The 19,272-nt window shown below is 36.6% G+C and overlaps 1 protein-coding gene across 1 annotated transcript in view; it reads right to left on the bottom strand.

Moving 5' to 3' along the window:
- Positions 1-19,272, bottom strand: part of RAB2A (RAB2A, member RAS oncogene family) — a 108,938-nt gene that overhangs the window by 32,440 nt on the left and 57,226 nt on the right. Inside the window, exons 4-5 of the mRNA XM_043970568.1 lie at positions 8,584-8,666; positions 7,742-7,834 (exon numbers count right to left, since the gene is read on the bottom strand). Coding sequence (XP_043826503.1) covers positions 7,742-7,834; positions 8,584-8,666 — 176 coding nt within the window. The remainder of the gene's footprint in view (positions 1-7,741; positions 7,835-8,583; positions 8,667-19,272) is intronic.

Below are 19,272 nucleotides of genomic sequence, written 5' to 3'. Positions count from 1 at the left end.
AGATTTGTCCCCACAAAAAGCAATGTCTAGGGGGAAGCTAGGTGGCGCAGTGGATAAAGCACTGGCCCTGGATTCAGGAGGACTTGAGTTCAAATCCGAGCTCAGACACTTGACATTTACTAGCTGTGTGACCCTGGGCAAGTCACTTAACCCTCATTGCCCTGCCAAAAAAAAAAAAAAAAAAAAAAAAAAAGCAATGTCCAGAGTCTGAAACTCCAAGATGGTGACCAAGAAATTTAACAACCAAGAGATGAAAAATGGCCAGGTATTTTTTGGAATGGAGGTCTGTACTGTGCAGAGTGTTACAGTGAGATGAATAAAAATCTGATGTAGCACCTTGTCATGATCAGTGTCTACAATACCGCTTCTACCAGCAGTGTCAGAATGTCACTGTTGCTATTGCCTGCTAGCAAGGATAAACGTCAAGACCCAATCTTAGCCAAGTTTGTGGCAAACATGCTGTTTGTAACAAGGGCTAATCAAAATCATTATGGATCTTCACATTTCTCCTTTTCAGGACTCTAGGATATTCAAAAGCCTAGCATGCATTGTGATCCAACATGGGAGTCGCTAAAGTAGAATTCATTGACTAGAAAGCCTATATTATTATAAAACCTGATACTGGTGGAATTGTGGATTAGCTGAATATGAACTTGGACCTGACAATGAGCTTCAATAAAACAGAGAATGGCATTGGTAAGAGATGTCAAGAACCAAAAGACATGAACATAAATCAATATTTGTGATACTATCATGCCACAAGTAGCCGGAGCCAACAAAATTTGCTTCATCCTTAACCATGAAACATTTCCTGATTCAAACAGGTCTTGTATTAATAATGCCTGCTTTGAGGCTATAGTCAGTTAAAATATACCAACTCAGGATTATAAGACGAAACTATCCATAAAAACAGATGACTGTTATCTTCATGATCCTTTCAGAGTCTATCAAGACAAAATATAATGTAAAGTCTTTCTTGTATCCACTCATCTACATCTATAATAGAGATAACTATTTAAATCTGGGGGCTTTCTTTTTACCCCAAACCAACTATTAATATTAAACAAGTTGCGGAAAAAAGATGGCCATTCTAGTATATCGCTCATTTTTGCTGGTCACATCAGGTTTTCTGGAGCTGATCTTATCTTGGATGTAGGCCAAATGTTGGCATTCCCATAAGCCACTCCACAAAAGCATGTTGAGGCTTTAAAAAATTGCTTCAGGCTTTCATTAGTTTAAGTGAGCCTTGAAGCATTAATTGCAATTTTGTAGAATTTAGACCTGGCAAAGCAGCAACTGCTCTAGTGGTACAGGGTTTTGTTTTGTTTTTGCAGAAGCGTACAAAGATATACAAACTCAACATCACCACAAAAATTTCAATAATTGACTGTCCCAAACTATAGCAAGAATTTGAAGTTGCTTCAGAAATACTGTTCTTGAGTATGGAGTGCAATGAAAAGCAGGAACAGGGAGCCTTCCAACACAAGGAAGGGGTGTGTGTGTTTTAAACCTTTAAGTCTCTGAAGCCATTGTGCAGCATAAGAGGAGAAGCTCAGAATAAGGTGCTATGGGAGCTAGAACTACTTTTGTTTGGAAAAAAATGTTTAAGAACCATGGTTGTCTGCTTTGGCCTTATTTGGAATTGTGAATTCAAAGCTTTATTATCAATAGAATCGCTTCTACACTTTTGGCTTATGGTCAGTATTTCACAATTCAACTCCTAGACTTTTCCTCATCCTGGTTGTTTTCTGGTTCACTACCCTGGATTTAGGAGGACCTGAGTTCAAATCAGACCTCAGATACTTGACATTTACTAAACTGTGTGACCTTGGGCAAGTCACTTAACCCTCACTGCCCCCCCCAGTATGCAATTACTAATTACTAATTATCACCTAAGATTTCAGAAGAATTATTCACTATGGGCCTATTACGTATTTATCTTTTAGTATTACTCATGATTATATATTTACCTTTTAGCATACTCAAGCTTCAATGTCTTCAGGCTAATTCCTGTCTACCTCCATTATAGCACTTATACCACTTTTTTCAAAATGCATGAATGAGCAATGGTACTATAATTTGAAAACTGACTTCCTACAGCAAATGAGTATTGAGCTTTCACAAAAAATATTATCTCATTATAAATAAGACAAAGGTGTTCTAGAATAAGGTAAAAAGTTCTTTCCCCTGAAATAATTCCTCGTTCCTCTCTCTCTCTCTCTCTCTCTCTCTCTCACACACACACAAGCTACAAAATTAAAACAAAGTTTTAAGCAACGTTTTTAATAGGAGAAAAATTCAATTTAGTTAACATTATTGCATTCATTTAATTACCATGGTGTAATCAGGAAAAATGGGAAGACTAATTTTCTTTATAGGAACACTGCATATAATTAAGTCTTGGATATATCCCCATATAGAGCTCTTTGAAAGGAATTCTCTTCCTTAATATTAAAAAGGAGATGAATGTGCAGTTTTTCCCTTCTTGAAGGCTCCTAGGAATGAAGGAGAGGTCTTTATCACCTCACTTCTCAAGAGCAAATATAATCCCTTAATAGTTTTTGTTACAAAATACAAAAGAGACCAGATGGGTGCCTGGTTCTTGGCTCATATTGTATTCCCCATAGTCAAAAAGCAAAAGAGTATTTCGGAAATCTTTCCCACTGGTTAGGGAAGTGGGAAGTTGCTCAGATGTTTGCCCCTGAAGAGACTAAATTTCCTATAGAGGTTAATATGTCCTCCTTCCACTGATGGCCATAATTTTTCCACAAACTGCCCAACTACTGTTAAGAGCAATTAATCTAATTGTTCAAAAAATTCTGATTTAACTGGGGTCCCAGTGGTAGTCAGTGTATGACGGGAAATATAATCACTCTGCTAGAATTCAACAATATATTATTCTAAATATAAAAATTAGATTTCTTTAAAAGAATTGCAGTTTACTTTAGAAAAATCTAGGTTGAGAACCCTAATCTAAGTACCACTTACTAAAAACCTATGGAGACAACATAAATCAGTCCCAATGCTTAATCTTAGAGGTTCAGTGATTTTATCCATGCAATCACTGTGCTCATCCAGGAGAAAAAAAAACCCACCCCCATGACACGGAGGTTTTACGAGATGCTGGGGGAGGCATTTGATAGCCAATCATTTAGTGAAGAATTGCTCTGAATTCAGACTGGTCACAGAACAGATATAAGGTCTGTTAGTAACCATTATAGTTTGTTCTCCATGAGCATAATCTTCTTCCCTTATTTTTCTTATTTCAATCCCAAATCCCTCTAGACTCAATAGACTCCAATTTAACAAACATTAAGTCCCTATTAAATATCAGGCACTGAGCATACAAAGACAAAAAGAAAGCAGTGCTTGCCCTCAAGGAGCTGATGTTCTACTGGAGGCAACATCTACACAAAATTAGTACAATGTGATACGGAGTAGGAGAGAAAATTAACAACAGAGGGAGAATCAGGAAAGAACTCTTATGGAGCTGACACTTAAGTTGAACCTTAAAGGCAGGAATTCTGAGCTGTGAGGACGAGGTGAGAAATGGGATAGTTTTTCAAAGTCAGAGGTGGAAGATAAAATATCAGGTAGAGGATACAGCAGAACGTGTATGAGTATATGAAAGGGAATAATGTGAAATTACTCTGGAAAGATAGATTAGAAAATGATGATGACAACAGCAACAAATGAAAAGGAACCTGAAAGGCAAAAAGTAAAAAACCAATGAAGGTCTAAAAGAAAAAAAGAAACACAGCTCTTTCCTTATGGTAAAGGCAGAATGTTTGTATACTATCAGATACATTCCCTATATTTTAGGTTTTGCCGGGTTTTTTTTTTTTTTTGGGAGGGTGGGGGTGGTCACGAGAGCCTTCAATCTAGAAGGAGAGGAGGGCAGAGCGTCATCCCATCCCCAGAAATGATTGATGGATTTTTTTGTTTTTCATAAAAGAGAGAAGGTAGATTGGATTGCGATAATTAAGGGTTTTAAATGCCAAACAGAAGAATTTATATTTTATCCTAGAGGCAAAGGGAAATTACTGAAAGTTCTTGGGCAAGGCAGTGCTTTAGGAATATAAATTTCACTGTGTAGAGCAGAGGGGTCAAACATGCTGCCCCAAAACACTCCTGAGTACCACAGGAATCAGATTAAATTGTAATTGAGAAATATTTAACAAAATAAATAAAAGTACACTAAAACAGATAATATTAATATGTGGTTTTCTAATTATGTGGCCCATAGGGATCCTTATATACAGTTTCTAATTGAGTTTGATACTTCTGGTCTAGAGAATGGATTAAAGAGGGGAGAAACTATGTGGGGAAAATAATTAGGAGACTATTACAATAGTCCAGATGAAATTAAGCCCATTTTATGTTTTCAGGCTGGTCTATATTCTATAATTATATGACACAATATACATACATACAGATATAGAGCTATAGGTCTAAAGACTTCCATTCCCAACTTTTGTTTCATGCCTTCCTACTTCCTGAAGAATAGTATATGAAGAAAAGGAACAAAGGAATAAATAAGAAATAAAATAATTAGGATATTAATTTTAAAAAGATATTAACTCCTTTTTTTTTTTGGTGAGGCAATTGGGGTTGTGACTTGCCCAGAGTCACACAGCTAGTAAGTGTCAAGTGTCTGAGGCTGGACTTGAACTCAGGTCCTCCTGGATCCAGGGCCACTGCTCTATCCACTGCGCCACCTAGCTGCCCCATAGATATTAACTCTTACTAACAAAATGATTCTTTAAAAGTTGTATGTAGTTTATTCTATTACATTACTATTTATAATAATAGATGGGAAAATGGCCTCCAGATCATATAAACAAGCCCAGACATCTAAGAATAAATATTTTAAGACAAAGGAGAATGAATCAACACCTTGTGGATTCCCAAGACAGCATGGAACCACAGTAGGATGTTCCTGAATAGTTTGAGAGAAACAACAACAATAACAACATAATATCAAGAAGACCATTAAGAGATTTCTTTTGACAGCATTCAAGGAGACAAGGATAAAAGGAGAAGTCAAATATAAGATATGATGGTGCAAGAACAGGCCTAGAACATAACGAACATTAAATCCCACAGCACCTTCCCTATAAGTGAATCAATATTTTTTTGTGGGATTTAATTGTAAAATTGTAGATAAAAGGGAAGTCGGGAGGAAGATAGAAAAGAATATATGATATACTCTAATCAAATCAAAGTTTAACAACGAAGGGAAAAGAAGTGCTCTAGTTTTGTGGAAAGAAAAAGATCTATAGGAGAATGGGTGAGGAGGCGAGGGGAAAGCCTGAGAAAGCCTAATAATTTTGTAAAGCAAACATAGCAAAAATAACAAATAACACAATAGCACTATGTTTATTAGTTGGCCCTTGGCTTCAAAGAACTAAAATAAAGCAATATAATGTAATCCTTCTATGGATTTTTTTTTTTGGGTGAGGCAGTTGGGGTTAAGTGACTTGCCCAGGGTCACACAGCTAGTAAGTGTTAAGTGTCTGAGGCTGAATTTGAACTCAGGTCCTCCCGACTCCAGGGCCGGTGCTCTGCCCCCCTTCTATGGATTTTTAAATGTAGATTTGTTGGGACTACAGATATGGTATCCCTTCAGACACTTTGGTGCATGCTGTATTCATAAATACTATAATATTTAGAGTACTTTAAATTCCTTTTGCTCCACCTGGAGTGGAGGATAGAGGGAAGGGAAGGAGTGGGGAAGGGGCACTCCAAAACATCTATTCTCAAAGAAAAAAAAATGGCAGATGCTTTATTGATAAACAAGCTAAAGCTGTATCAAACAGAAGAATTTCCCATCAAATCAAAATAATCGAATTTAATATTAAATACCTATTATGCATTTGTCTATTCAATTCACACTGTTTACTTAATTTCTACAGATTCTAACAATTTAAAACATATTTCCATTCCTATGGAATATAAGAAGTTATGGGTTACTTTAAGTCAACACTAACAGCATTGCTCGCCTTAAAAACTATTACTAATCTAATACCTTTATGATAGAGTATCCAGATTTTAGGTTTATGGTTAACATAAGCCAATATGCAAATTTTCAAAAAGATATTTTGTAAAAATATAAGTTTAATGACTTCCTTAACAGTGATCATATTTTACATAGCCATAAATATGATACAGGAATTCAGCTTTCTCTTAACAATTTGGGGGAGGAGACTAAAGACAAGTGTCAAATATACTCTCAGGCAATAAGGGAAGACAACTACCCAAAGGTAATTATATCAAAACAAACCTCTTATCATTTTGTAGCAAGCATGCACATATCTTTAGTGATGCATGCTAGCTAAAACCCACAAAGGATTTTAATTTAATTTATTAATTTTTCAGGGGTCAGATAGTTCTCCAAAAGTCTTAAGGTGCACTTAAATATAACCCCATGGTGTTCACTTTAGATATGACCAAAATTAAGGAATTAAAAGGGAGCCAGTCATAATGCAGCTAATGCTATATTACCTAAGTAGCATTTAAAATCATACAATATTAATTGGGGCTTAAAATGTATCCCACTTTAGGGCCATTGTGATCTAATTGGGGAGAAAACTGCAACTTGGGGACTTGTAATCAGACACCTATCATTATTTCTTTGTCAATGGAGCAAATCCAAGACAGACTGATAACAACTGAAATTCATTACTGTCACCATCTGGATAGTGTTGAGTATTCTTTGAAAAAGGTAAAAAAAGGTTAAGTGGTTTTTGCTCATTTTCTAGAGATCAGGTATAAAACCACCACTTTTGGTACCCTAGGATGAATGGGTGAGTATTTAAAAAATGTTATGAAAATCACAAGACTTAATTTTTTTTTTGTTTTATTTTAACTAACTGGAAGGTCAATGAGAGCAGGGGCTCACAGGAGCCCAATTACTGTGCATCTCTCTTACAGACATAGACATTATATACCTGGCATCTTTTTTTGGTTTGTTTTTGTGAGGTTTTTTTTCGGGGCAATGAGGGTTAAGTGACTTGCCCAGGGTCACACAGCTAGTAAATGTCAAGTGTCTGAGGCCGGATTTAAACTCAGGTCCTCCTGAATTCAGGGCCGGTGCTTTATCCACTGTTCCACCTAGCTGCCCCCAGCAGGCACCTTAACAAGTGATAATTTTACTTTTATCATTAAGGTAATGTTTTGGTGCCATTAATGGAAATTTTGACAAACCAATTAATAGTTTACTCATACCACAGCCAAGAAACTATACTTCTCAATATACTACCATTAAAATGGTAAGCATATGAACAGGCAAAGCAATTTTTTCAGCTAAGAGCTCTAATTAAAACAAGATGATAATTAACAGTACTGGAAGTAAAACTTAAAGAGGTTTAAAAATATGCTACAACTATGATAAAAAGTTGCAAAGTACTTAAATAATACTTTCATCTATGAAACAAGATGCTTTTCAATAATTGAGATTCAAGTAGGAAGAGAAATGGTTAATTTTTACATTATTTCATACAATGTAAAGCTTTAAAAGAATCAATGGTTTTTCTTGGTAATTTTTGTCATAAAGTTCCATATTTGTGTTCTTAAAAGGTAAAAGTTTAACATGATAGAAATTTATGTCGCTTTCAGAATTTGGGTATTATTAATCAATAGCCATTCCAATAAATCCTGATCATAATCTAAAGAGTTAAACTACACAACAGCTTAATCCTAGTGGCAAAATGATAGCCCTTAAAATATGTTTTATCTTTACCTTTTATTCCCAATAAGCATAATGACCATGTTGGAATTGGAATGCTGGCGAGCATCTTCTAACCAAGTTGTCAAGTGGTTGAATGTATCTCTCCTGAAAGCAAAAATCAATGAAAATCAAGACACTTTAAAGGCGTTTTATGTTTTATGTTAAATAATTTCCTACCAATAAAGCACCATTGATACTGGTGAGCATTTGCTTATGGAGTTATATCACATTTGGCACAAATTTTAATGACCTGTATTTATAGAATTCCATTTAGTAAATTTCAATTTGTAAAATATGTGTGCCCAACTTTAGAAATTTCTGACTAACATCTATAATGACTAAAGTGACTAATTAGGGGGTCTTTTGCATTACTCCGAGGGTTTATCACAATGTATATTTAACTATGTATATTACATATGTGTATATAACACATAGTATACATATATATATATATATATACACACACACACAAACACACAATAACTTTTCAGGAATGTAGCAATTAAAAGAGTTGTCCTTTTAAAAATTTATTATTTTGGGGATGAGTCTAGTGGTGTGGTGTCACTGAAGCTAGGAACTCTGTTCTTTGATATAAAGTTGACCAACTCACAGCTTTACAGAACTGCCTGGAGCACTTAGGTTAAAGTGACTTGCCTAGGATCACAATGCTAGTTTGCGTCAGATACAGGACTGAACTCTTCCAGACTCCAAGGCTGACCCTCTAATTCACTACTTATGCTGTCTCTCTTTAGTTGTACTTACGTCATGAACAACACCTACATTTATCAAGAATATATATTTCTATTGATATTAAAACCAGAACAAAACATTTCTATTGCCCTCCAAGTTCTCACCTTGTAATATCATACACTAGTAAAGCCCCTGCTGCACCTCTGTAATATGACCTTGTGATGGAACGGAAGGACTCCTGTCCTGCCTGTGAAGAAAGAAAAAGTTGAGAGCTTTCCTTTAATCAATTGCCCCCTATAGCTTCATAAGAGAATAATAAACAAGCATATTATTCACATGTGGAATTTGGGATGGGTAGGTAAGGAGTTGAATGAAAGTAAAGAAATGACAACTTTCCCAGTTTTTGGAAGAGAAACCATATAACACCACTATAGCATGAGCCATATTCATTCTCATTCTTTCTCTACACACACACACACACACACACACACACACACACACCATATAACACCACTATAGCATGAACCATATTCATTCTCATTCTTTCTACACACACACACACACACACACACACACACACACACACACACACACCCTCTACACCCCCCCACCCCCAACAAGACCTCTAACCCTTTTTTGGCAATCCCTGACAACCCAATTTACTGAATGGTTTCACAATACATGAATCATTATTAGAACACAGAATGGACTCCTAGCAACTAAGCTCTGAAGACAAATTTGAAAGGAAGCAAATAAGCCAGAGCTTCACATTTGAATTCAATAACCCGCTCCCTGGGGCAGCTGTTGACACTAGAATAAATAAAGCCCATTGTAAATAAATGATGAATGACATCTTTACGCCCACCATCTGCTGGTGTAAAGGTTGTTGGAAGGCCAAGGATGCAGATTTTATCCGTTATATTATAAACTGCAGCCAGCTTTCAACAGTCTTCAGACTAAATTCTTTCAGTAATCATTTTATTATGAAAAACAGAAAATGATTTTGAATTTAATTTTATATTATCTGGTTCTTCACTTAATCTGTTTCTTCTATATTTGATACATAATGATTATGGACAGGGGCAAAAGGATATAAAAGCAATCTTTATATACATTTGCGAAACAGATACCAGAGATAATGCATAATTAGCTAATTTTTCCCCTTTTGGGGGAGGGGGTGGCAGTACTAGTATTCTATTAAAACTATGGTGATGTGTCCACTGATACCAAATTTGAAGCCATAATGATATTCAAGTGTGATTTAAAAAAAAGAACATTGAATTTTCTTTAATTAGAAGTCATCTCTATTTTATACAAAAATAATAAAATGTTGAATATGTAGTATTATTTACAAATTATTAAATTTACTTTAAACAAAGCCAATTTAATAGTTCCATAACTAAATATGGACGAAGCTCCTGAAGAATGCTCACATGCAGAGATATTCTGAATGATATTCTTTCAATGTCAGGTACACAGGAAGTACTGAATAATTACTTGTTAAATGAATAAATACACAGGCAACAATTTTATTAGGGGTTCTGCAACAATACCTTCAAATCTGATTGTAAGTCAACATTATTCATCTTACCAAGTATTACAAATCAAAGACTATGATCTAACATAGGCTGGAAGGAATCTTAAGGACACCTCAGTGAGGAAATTGAGACCTAGAAGTTAAATGACTTTGCCAAGATAAGATAAGTAGTGAAAGGCAGGATTTGAACTTAAATTCTTCTGACTCCAAAGCTTGTAGATGCTCTTTCCACTCCAAAGACTCATCTCTGTAGAGTTCTAGAATAGTTATCAAGACTAGTAACTCTAGTCCCCAGGCCAAAGTTGGAGACAGTCTACTGTGCCTGTGTGTCAGGCAGTCCAGTCAAACAATTCTTGGGAGGAAGTAAAGGTTGAGAGGGGTAGGGGAAAGGAAGCTGCAAAAGAAAGTCCCTAATCTTGCAGCCAAAAGGAGGAATTGACAGGAGGAAGTGGAGAGGTGGCAGTCAGCGACAAGGTGTTAGGGTGAGTATACTGAAAGATGTTACCAATAGAGAGGTGAGATCTATTTGGTGCAGTCGCACTAGAAAATCCAATTCACAAGCAAGTCAACACTTGTGATGTCATTGGTCCTCTTTGAGAACTAAGGAGGAACAACAATAATAGTTTCACTAGAAAACCCCTGTGGAAGACATAAAGAGGAGCAGAATTCCCTGGAGGAAATGGTAGGCAGAAAGCAATAGTCAGGCTGTGAGTTGGGACCCCAAGAGAGGAAGGAGCTTCATGCCACTAGATTTCCTTGGAAAGGAATTCAAGTTGATAAAAGGGAGGCCTCCTCAACAGAAAATCATGACAGAGCTGCACTGGGCAACTGCATGAGGTAAAATGGAAGTGGCATGACAAAGGAAGGGGGGCAGGACCCTTGAGGTACAAAATAGGTTCCAGTGGTGGACCCTCCTAATGCCTTGAAGCTAAAGGTTCATAGCCTGAATCAAAGAAGGGAAAATTCTAGCCCCTCTCCCCTCAAGTTAGCAACTTGGAACAAAGTTCTGATTACCCCACCCTAATTTACAGTTTTACATGTAATCTTGCTAAGACTGAGTGGGGAAAAAAAATAAACTAAAACAATAGTCACATTTAATTAACTAGTATCATGTGAATTCTAATACTCTGGAAGAATTAAAATAACAAAAATTCTTAAAAAAAAAAAACCAACCCAAATTGTCATGGCAGTTTGCTTTTTTAATCACATATTCTGGGAAAATGAAAAAGACATTATTCAAGTACTCTTCAATAAGTAACATTAATAATTTTTTTGCTAAGTCAATAAAAATCAAGGGTAGATTGATAGAGAATTAATGGTTAAATAAGTTATAGTAAGGGCAGCTAGGTGGCACAATGGATAGAGCACCAGTCCTGGATTCAGGAGGATCTGAGTTCAAATCCGACCTCAGACACTTAACGCTTACTAGCTGTGTGACTCTGGGCAAGTCACTTAACCCCAATTGCCTCACCAAAAAAAAAAAAAAAAGTTATAGCACATGAATGCAACAAAATATCGTGCTGTAACAATAAATATGATGAATATAGAGATGCATGGAAAGATTTGCATGAATTGATAAAGTGAAGTCATACACACAATAATAATTTAAAGAACCACAAAACACTCAAATGTGAATAACAAATCTGACCCAAAGAGGGATAATAATAGCACTGAACTCACAGAATTGTTGTGAGGATCAAATCAATGCATCAGAGGCCTTAAAGTGCTGTATAGAGATAACTATTATTGTTGTTAATTTTTATTATTATGCAGTTCATCAACCTCCTCGGTAATGTCATTTGGATTTACATTGAATAGGAACCACACATTAGTGATGAGTTACCCACAGTCAAAAGTGCATGATCTTCTTAATCTGTAACTCTGAAATCCACTTTTCTAACCTATCCTTCCATGTCCTGTGCTTCACTACTCCTAAATGTAGTCTCTGGGTTTTATCAAAATCTCTAGTCACTTTACCCTCTCTGGTTACCCCTCTGCAGCCTTACTTTCCACTTTTCTTCTTTTAACCTTATCAATGACCATTTCAAATTTACCCTGTCCTTTGTCCTTTTCCCTTCCACTTCTTATTCCCTGTATGATTACAACCCATTCCCTTTCAAAACCCAACTCTGGATTATTCTCACTAATTTCTAGATTCCTTATCTCATTCATGCTACTGAAAATCACAACTATACTAACTGGATCCACTACAAATTTAAGTTAATATCAACTGATGCCTTCCTATTACATACCAAATCTTTTCTTTTCCACAAGTAACCTACACCAGCCTCTGTCCCTGCACTCTTAGCAAAGCATACTTTTCTTTTTTTTTTCTTTTTTGTGAGGCAATTGGGGTTAAGTGACATGCCCAGAGTCACACAGCTAGTATTAAGTATCTGAGGCCAGATTTAAACTCAGGTCCTCCTGATTCCAGGGCCAGTGTTCTATCCACTGCGCCACCTAGCTGTCCCAGCAAAGCATACTTTTATGGGGAAACTAAAAGTATTCATTGTAATTTTCCTCTTTTCCCCAATTCTATACCTCAACATCATCTTCCATATTTTTCTCCTTTACTCTCAGAGAAGAAATGGCCCTTACAAATGTCCTAATGTTCTCAAAATATGCCTTTTACCCTCCTTTGGTGTGCTCTCAGAGCATTCCCTTTTACTATCATCTCATCCTTCCTAAGTTTCAATCTCTTCATTCACTGACTCTTTCCCAGATCTTCGGACTTTTACAAATCTTTACTTGTCCCTAATGTCCTGTATCTCTTTTTACTTTCATAGCCAAATTCCCACTTCTTCACCCCCAACTAACATATAATTTTTTAAGATGTGGTTTCTGATATCACAGTGCCATTGAAATTGCTTGTTCCAGGGTTACTAATGATCTCTTCATTCTTCACATTTCTGCAGTAGTTAACCTTGTTGACTACCACCTTCTTCTCCTCAATATTGTCGGTATACTGTCATTCCCGGTTCTTCTCCTGTCTCTCTGTACAATCCTCAATCTCTTCTGCAAAGTCACACTCGTGCCCATCGTATATGTGTGCTCTGCCCTGGGCCTTCTGTCTTGGTTAACTTCAGCTTCTACGAGTTCACTGATCTTTTATGGACTTACACTATTAGTCCTTGCCTTTCCTTTGAGCTACAATTTACATTATCAACTGTGGCTGGACACACAAGTTACTCAACCTTTCTGAGTCTGTTTCTTCATCTCTTACAATGAGGATCATAATTATAATAGTCACCTCTTGAATAGAGGCAATTCAACCTCAACATATCCCAAACAGAACTGATTAACTTTCTTAGTAAAACATCCTTCCTCTTAACTGTCCTATCTATATAGAGGAAAACTAGCTTTCTGAGCCTGGAGTCATTTTGTCTCTTTACTCTGCATCACTTTCATATCTAATCAGTTGCCAAGACTTGTGGATTACAAACTCAGTTTGTGCAACAGACTGCCCTTCTATCATTCCCACTCAGAGCTGGGTCACCCACTCCTTCACAAGAGTGAAGGAGAAAATAGCATTTGAAAGATATCTGAATAATTTAAGCTGGAGAGGAAGAGAAAAGGGAGAGTTTTATGGTGAAAAGCATTCATTTTTTTCAGTGAAGTAGGAGAAGAAGCTACATACAGGATAAATAGGGAATCACTAAAGGAGGGAAGGCACTAGAATTAAGAGGGGTTGGGAAAGGTTTCCTGTAGATTTCCTGTAGAGAACTGGGACTCAAAGGGAACCTGGGAAGCTAGTTGGTAGAGATGAGAGGGAAAGCATTCCAGGCATGGGAGAAAGCCAAAGTGCCCAGAGAGAAGAGATGGAACATCTTGTTAATGCAACAGTGAGGTCAGTGTCACTAGATCAAAGAGCACATGGCTGGGAATAAGGTGTAAGAAGACCTTTCCCACTCTAGTCTACTGTCCACAGCTGCCAAAATGATTTTCCTAAAGTGTATGTCAAACCGGGGCACCCACATGAGGTCTGTCACTCTCCTTTCTTTCTTTCTTTCTTTTTTTTGTGGGGCAATGAGGGTTAAGTGACTTGCCCAGGGTCACACAGCTAGAAAGTGTCAAGTGTCTGATCCCGGATTTGAACTCAGGTACTCCTGAATCCAGGGCCGGTGCTTTATCCACTGCACCAAGTCCTAGCTGCCCTCACTCTCCTTTCTTAAATTCTAGTGGCTCCTCATTGTGTCTAGAATTAGGACAGGATAAACTCCTCTGTTTAGCATTGAAAATCACGAACAATCTATCTCTAAAGCATCCTTCTAGACACACTTCACATTATTCATTCTCACACATGCTGTGTACAGCCAAACAGCACTACTTGCTATTTTCCCTCCATGATATCCCTTTTCTTGATTCCTTGTCTTTATATAGGCTGTCCTTTTGCTAGGAATGCACTCCTCTCTCAACTTCATGAATCCTTTGCTTCCCCCCCCCCCTTTTTTTAAAAGTGAGGCAATTGGGGTTAAGTGACTTGCTCAAGGGTCACACAGCTAGTAACTGTTAAGTGTCTGAGGCCGCATTTGAACGAACTCAGGTACTCCTGACTCCAGGGCCAGTGCTCTATCCACTGGGCCACCTAGCTGCTCCTCTTTGCTCCCTTCTAAGTGTGACATTCTACAAAGACCTTTGAGCATCACTCCAGTTGTTAGTAGAGCTTCCCACTCCAACCCAAACTGTATTTATTTTGCATATGATTTTGTATTTACTTATCAATGGACATCTTGTTCCCAACAACAGAATGCAAACTCCTTGAGGGTACAGAATGTTTTGCTTCTTTAATGTCTAGCATAGAGAAGGTACAATTTGCTGAAATGAACTGAATATGAAGGCAATCAATCCAGGAAGGACAGAAAGCTCTCAAAAATGAAATTCTGAATACATAAAGAGAAACACTTCTGATGAAGAGGAACTGTCTATAAAGAAACCAATGTGAAAACAGAAGAACTCAACTAAATGAGATTTTTAAGACAAGGGCGGGTAACAGAAAATTAATAGAAACATGGCATGATCCTTTAAGACTAGTGTTAAGAAGAAATAATTAAACATAATCAAACATGGCTGGAAATGCTGCAAATAAACAGGTACATTTGTTTATTTTATATATCTTTGTAGTTATTATAAATGGAATTTATTTTCCTTTTTCTTCTGGCAGAGATGTTAGAAATCTATAGTAAGCCAGTCAACAAACATTTATAAAGGATTTACTGCATGTCAGGTACTTTGCCAAATGCTGGGGATATAGAAAAAGGTTAAACACACTGTTTATGCCCTCAAAGACTTCTCATTCAAATGGATATGTGTAAATAACTAACTATATGTGAGATATGTATGTATGTGTACATGCACACACACACATACTGTGTGCCAGCACTTAGCAGTATGTGTGGCACGTGGTAAATGCTTAATAAATGCTTGTTGACTTGCTGATGGAAGGTAATAAATAATATAGAAAAAATGATGACTTAATCTCATACTTATCTAAAAATAGAGAATTCTACCTCTTTTTTTTTGGGGGGGGGCGCCAGTTATACCTCTTTCCTCAACTTCTTTTTCTGTTACTATTGCTACGGTTTACTAGAAATTCTACAGCTATATAAAACAATAGTGATGACAATAGACATACTTACTTTACCCCTGATCTTAGTAAAAAGAATTCTAGTGTTTTTCCATAACAGAATGCAACCTACTAAAGCACTCTGTATTTAGAGGAATATAACCACAAAAAAATTCTTCAAAGAAATCAAGAGAGCATAATGGATAAAGCACCAGCCCTGGATTCAGAAGGACCTGAGTTCAAATCTGGCCTTAGACACTTGACACTTACTAGCTGTGTGACCCTGGGCAAGTCACTTAACCCCAATTGCTTCACCAAAAAAAAAAAAATAATAAGAAAAGATTTAAATAATTGGATACAATAAATATTCATGGTCAGGTCTTGCTAATATAACAAAGTGATACCTTCCAAATTAATTTATGGATTAAGTGCCAAACTAATTAAATTAATTGTCAATGTATAAAATAATTCATCTGGAAGAAAAAAGGTAAAAAAAAAAAAAATCAAAGGAAATAATGGAAGAAAAAAAGAAGCAATTTTGGGTCCTTAACAGAATTTCAAATTATGGTATAAAGCCATACCATTCAAAACTACTTGGTACTTGTTTAAAAAAAAAAAGGGGGGGGGAGTAAGACCTGGAAGCAATTGAATATAATAACATGATGTTTGATAAGCACAAGGATTCCAGTTGCTAGGTTACTGACTCCTTATTAGACAAAAGACTTGGGAAAACTGGAAACCATTCTTGATTTTAGAGCAACATTTCACACCATATTCACAAAACAGACAGGAACAAAATAATGGAGAACACATCATAAAAAAAATAAATTAAGAAAGGAAAGAATTATTTATAACTATGACAAGGGGGAGAATTCTTAACTAAACAAATGTTAGAGGTGATCACAGAAGACAGAATTGGATGATTTTGATTTCATAAAAATCTCTTAGTTATCATCACAAATAGTCTTTCTTTTTAAATTTACCTTAAATTATCACCAAATTAAGTCTTTATTGAGTGCTATTTCTTCTCTAACAGCTCTTTACCCAGCCTCAAATTTCTAAAATTAAAACTCCTTGGGTTGAAAGTATCTGGCCTTATTCTGAAGAACTTTTGCTATATAAACACTCCTTTTGAGAATGAGACCTTGGTACTTAGAATCTACTTGTCATTAAAACTTGGGGTTGGGTCCTAATGCCAGTCCCACACACACCATGAACAACCAGTATGATCTCAAATACAGTCATTTTTTTTAAAAGGTAAGAAGTAATGGGGGGGGGGGGAAGCAGCTAGGTGGTGCAGTGGATAGAGCACCAGCCCTGGACTCAGGAGTACCTGAGTTCAAATCTGGCCTCAGACACTTACTAGCTGTGTGACCCGGGCAAGTCACTTAACCCTCACTGCCAGAAGAAGAAGAAGGAGGAGGAGGAGGAGGAGAAGTAGTAGTAGTAGTAGTAATTGGGCAGTAGTTTTTCTTTCAATAAATTACTACACACATATAAACACCTTTTAAATGACATAGTTAACATTTATAAACTATTTTAAGGTTTGCAGAATGCTCATATATTATCTTATCTGGTCCTCACAACGACCTTTTGAGTTTAAGTGCAATTATTTATCCCCATTTTGAAGATAAGGAAACTGAGGCTAAAACAGATTAAATGACTTTCTAGAGCCAGGCACACAGCTGGTAAACACCTTAGGCAGAATTCAAAGTTGGGTCTTCTTGAGTCCAATATTAGCCTTTAATCCACTGAATCATGCTGTCTTCCAACCCCATAATGCACTCAGAATGCCTGATTCAGAGTTCTAGTTAATATAAATGAAGGTCAGTCACTCTGGCTGAGGCACATTATCCAATTCTAGTTTCAAAAACATGATATGGAATTCTGAAGACTAAAGAAATAGGACCATGTTTTCAGAGGTGGGGGGGATTCCTACAAGGACAAAGAGGGCACTCTGAACTGAACTAAAGAACGTAGTTTCTATCCTTTTGTTTTTCCAAGAGAGGAAAAGTCAAATCTCTACCTTCCTTTGAAAAAAACTAAAGTTCCTAGGCTTCTTGTCCTGCTAGTTGTATTCATGCAAGGGTAGGTCGCTGAGCCTCTATACCTATAGTAGATTCCAATCCAGACAAAGCAATAGTTTATTCAATGGCATCATTAAAACATTCATTTAATGTGCTACAATTCTCAGGTTTTTTTCCTTTTCTATCTTTTCATCACACACATATAAACACAGAGTACTCACTTGATTTTTGCAAGTCTTATGAGATATGTGCTTGTAGATATTAGCTCTGGGTTTTTTTTTGTTTTTGTTTATTTACTTATTATTATTTTTGTGGGGGGGGGCAAGGGGGCTTAAATGACTTGCCCAAGGTCACACAGCTAGTGAGTGTCAAGTGTCTGAGTCCACATTTGAATTCAGGTCCTCCTGAATCGAGGACCAGTGCTTTATCCACTGTACCACCTAGCTGCCCCCTTAGCTCTGTTTTAAAGATGAGAAAACAGGCTAAGAGAAGAAAAGTGACTGGAGCAGGATCAAACATCCAGGATGTGTCTGAGGCAAGTTTCATATGTCTCTAGCTTCCTGATTCCAAATCCAGTATTATATACACTTAGTCATGCTGCCCTTTCTCCGATCATTCAATTTCATCACCTTCTTTTTCAAGGAAAGAAATGTGGTAAGTTTTGAAAAAACTTACACCAAGTCCAGGAAAGGCAGAAAGACAATGATAAAAAAACAAACAAAAAAACTGATGAAGGACAGGGACAATAGATGAGCAGCAGGGATTGCTAGCCGCTATGCTATCCCCAGAACAGGGTACTACATAATGCATCTACAATTTAACCCTTAGTCTGCTGTGGCAATGATGACATACATTTGATTTTATATAAAAAAGCATCTTGAAATTAAAAACTCAAATTGTTGAAATACTGCTTTAAGGGAAGAACTATTCCTATCTCCATCTCCTAAAATGACTGCTGTTCTTAAAGTCTCTAAAGAGAGGAAACAGCTAAGTTTGATGTTGTTACAGGGAAAACAATTTTCATTTAATAGATGTGTGTGTGTGTGTGTGTGTGTGTGTGTGTGTGAAGCAGCAAAGGAGATCCACAGTGAAAAGCAAAGGGTCTAACAAGATGAAAAGGGCAGTGACCACAGAAAAAATTTCTTTATGATTGATGAACCACATAGTAATCTTTAGTTAATTTTTAAACTATTTAAAAAATTTAAAAAATATAGTTGTCTTGCAACCATATTATAGTAGAGGCAATAAAAAGGGAAAACCAGATGGCTGCTAAATGCTTCTGAGCATCAAAAGAAATTTAGGGCTTTGTCCTCAGCTTCTTAAATTCAAGATTATTTTTTAATCAATATACACAGGTTTATTTGGAGTCATAGTGTATCCACTTATCCTGAAAAATGCTTTCTGATTACATAAATAAAAGGAAAAGTCAGATATAATGTATAACAGACTTTGTGATACTGTTCTTAGATTTACTCCACCTCTGATAGCTTCTCAAACTCCTTTAATAGATTATCATCCTTCTCCCAAACATTTGTTGTGTCAGTTGTGTCAGACTGTGTCCTCATTTGGGGTTTTCTTGGCAAAGATGCCATTTCCTTCTCTAGCTCATTTTACAGATAAGGAAACTGGAATAAATAGGGTTAAAAGACTTGTCAGAGGACACAACAATAATAAGTATCTACGGTCAGATTTGAACACAGGAAGGGGAGCCTTCCTGTCCCCAGGC

Source organism: Dromiciops gliroides, chromosome 1 (assembly GCF_019393635.1).
Source record: "Dromiciops gliroides isolate mDroGli1 chromosome 1, mDroGli1.pri, whole genome shotgun sequence".
NCBI lineage: Eukaryota > Metazoa > Chordata > Mammalia > Microbiotheria > Microbiotheriidae > Dromiciops > Dromiciops gliroides.
The sequence above is the reverse complement of the archived record's forward strand: the minus strand, read 5'-3'. Positions and strand labels throughout refer to the sequence as shown.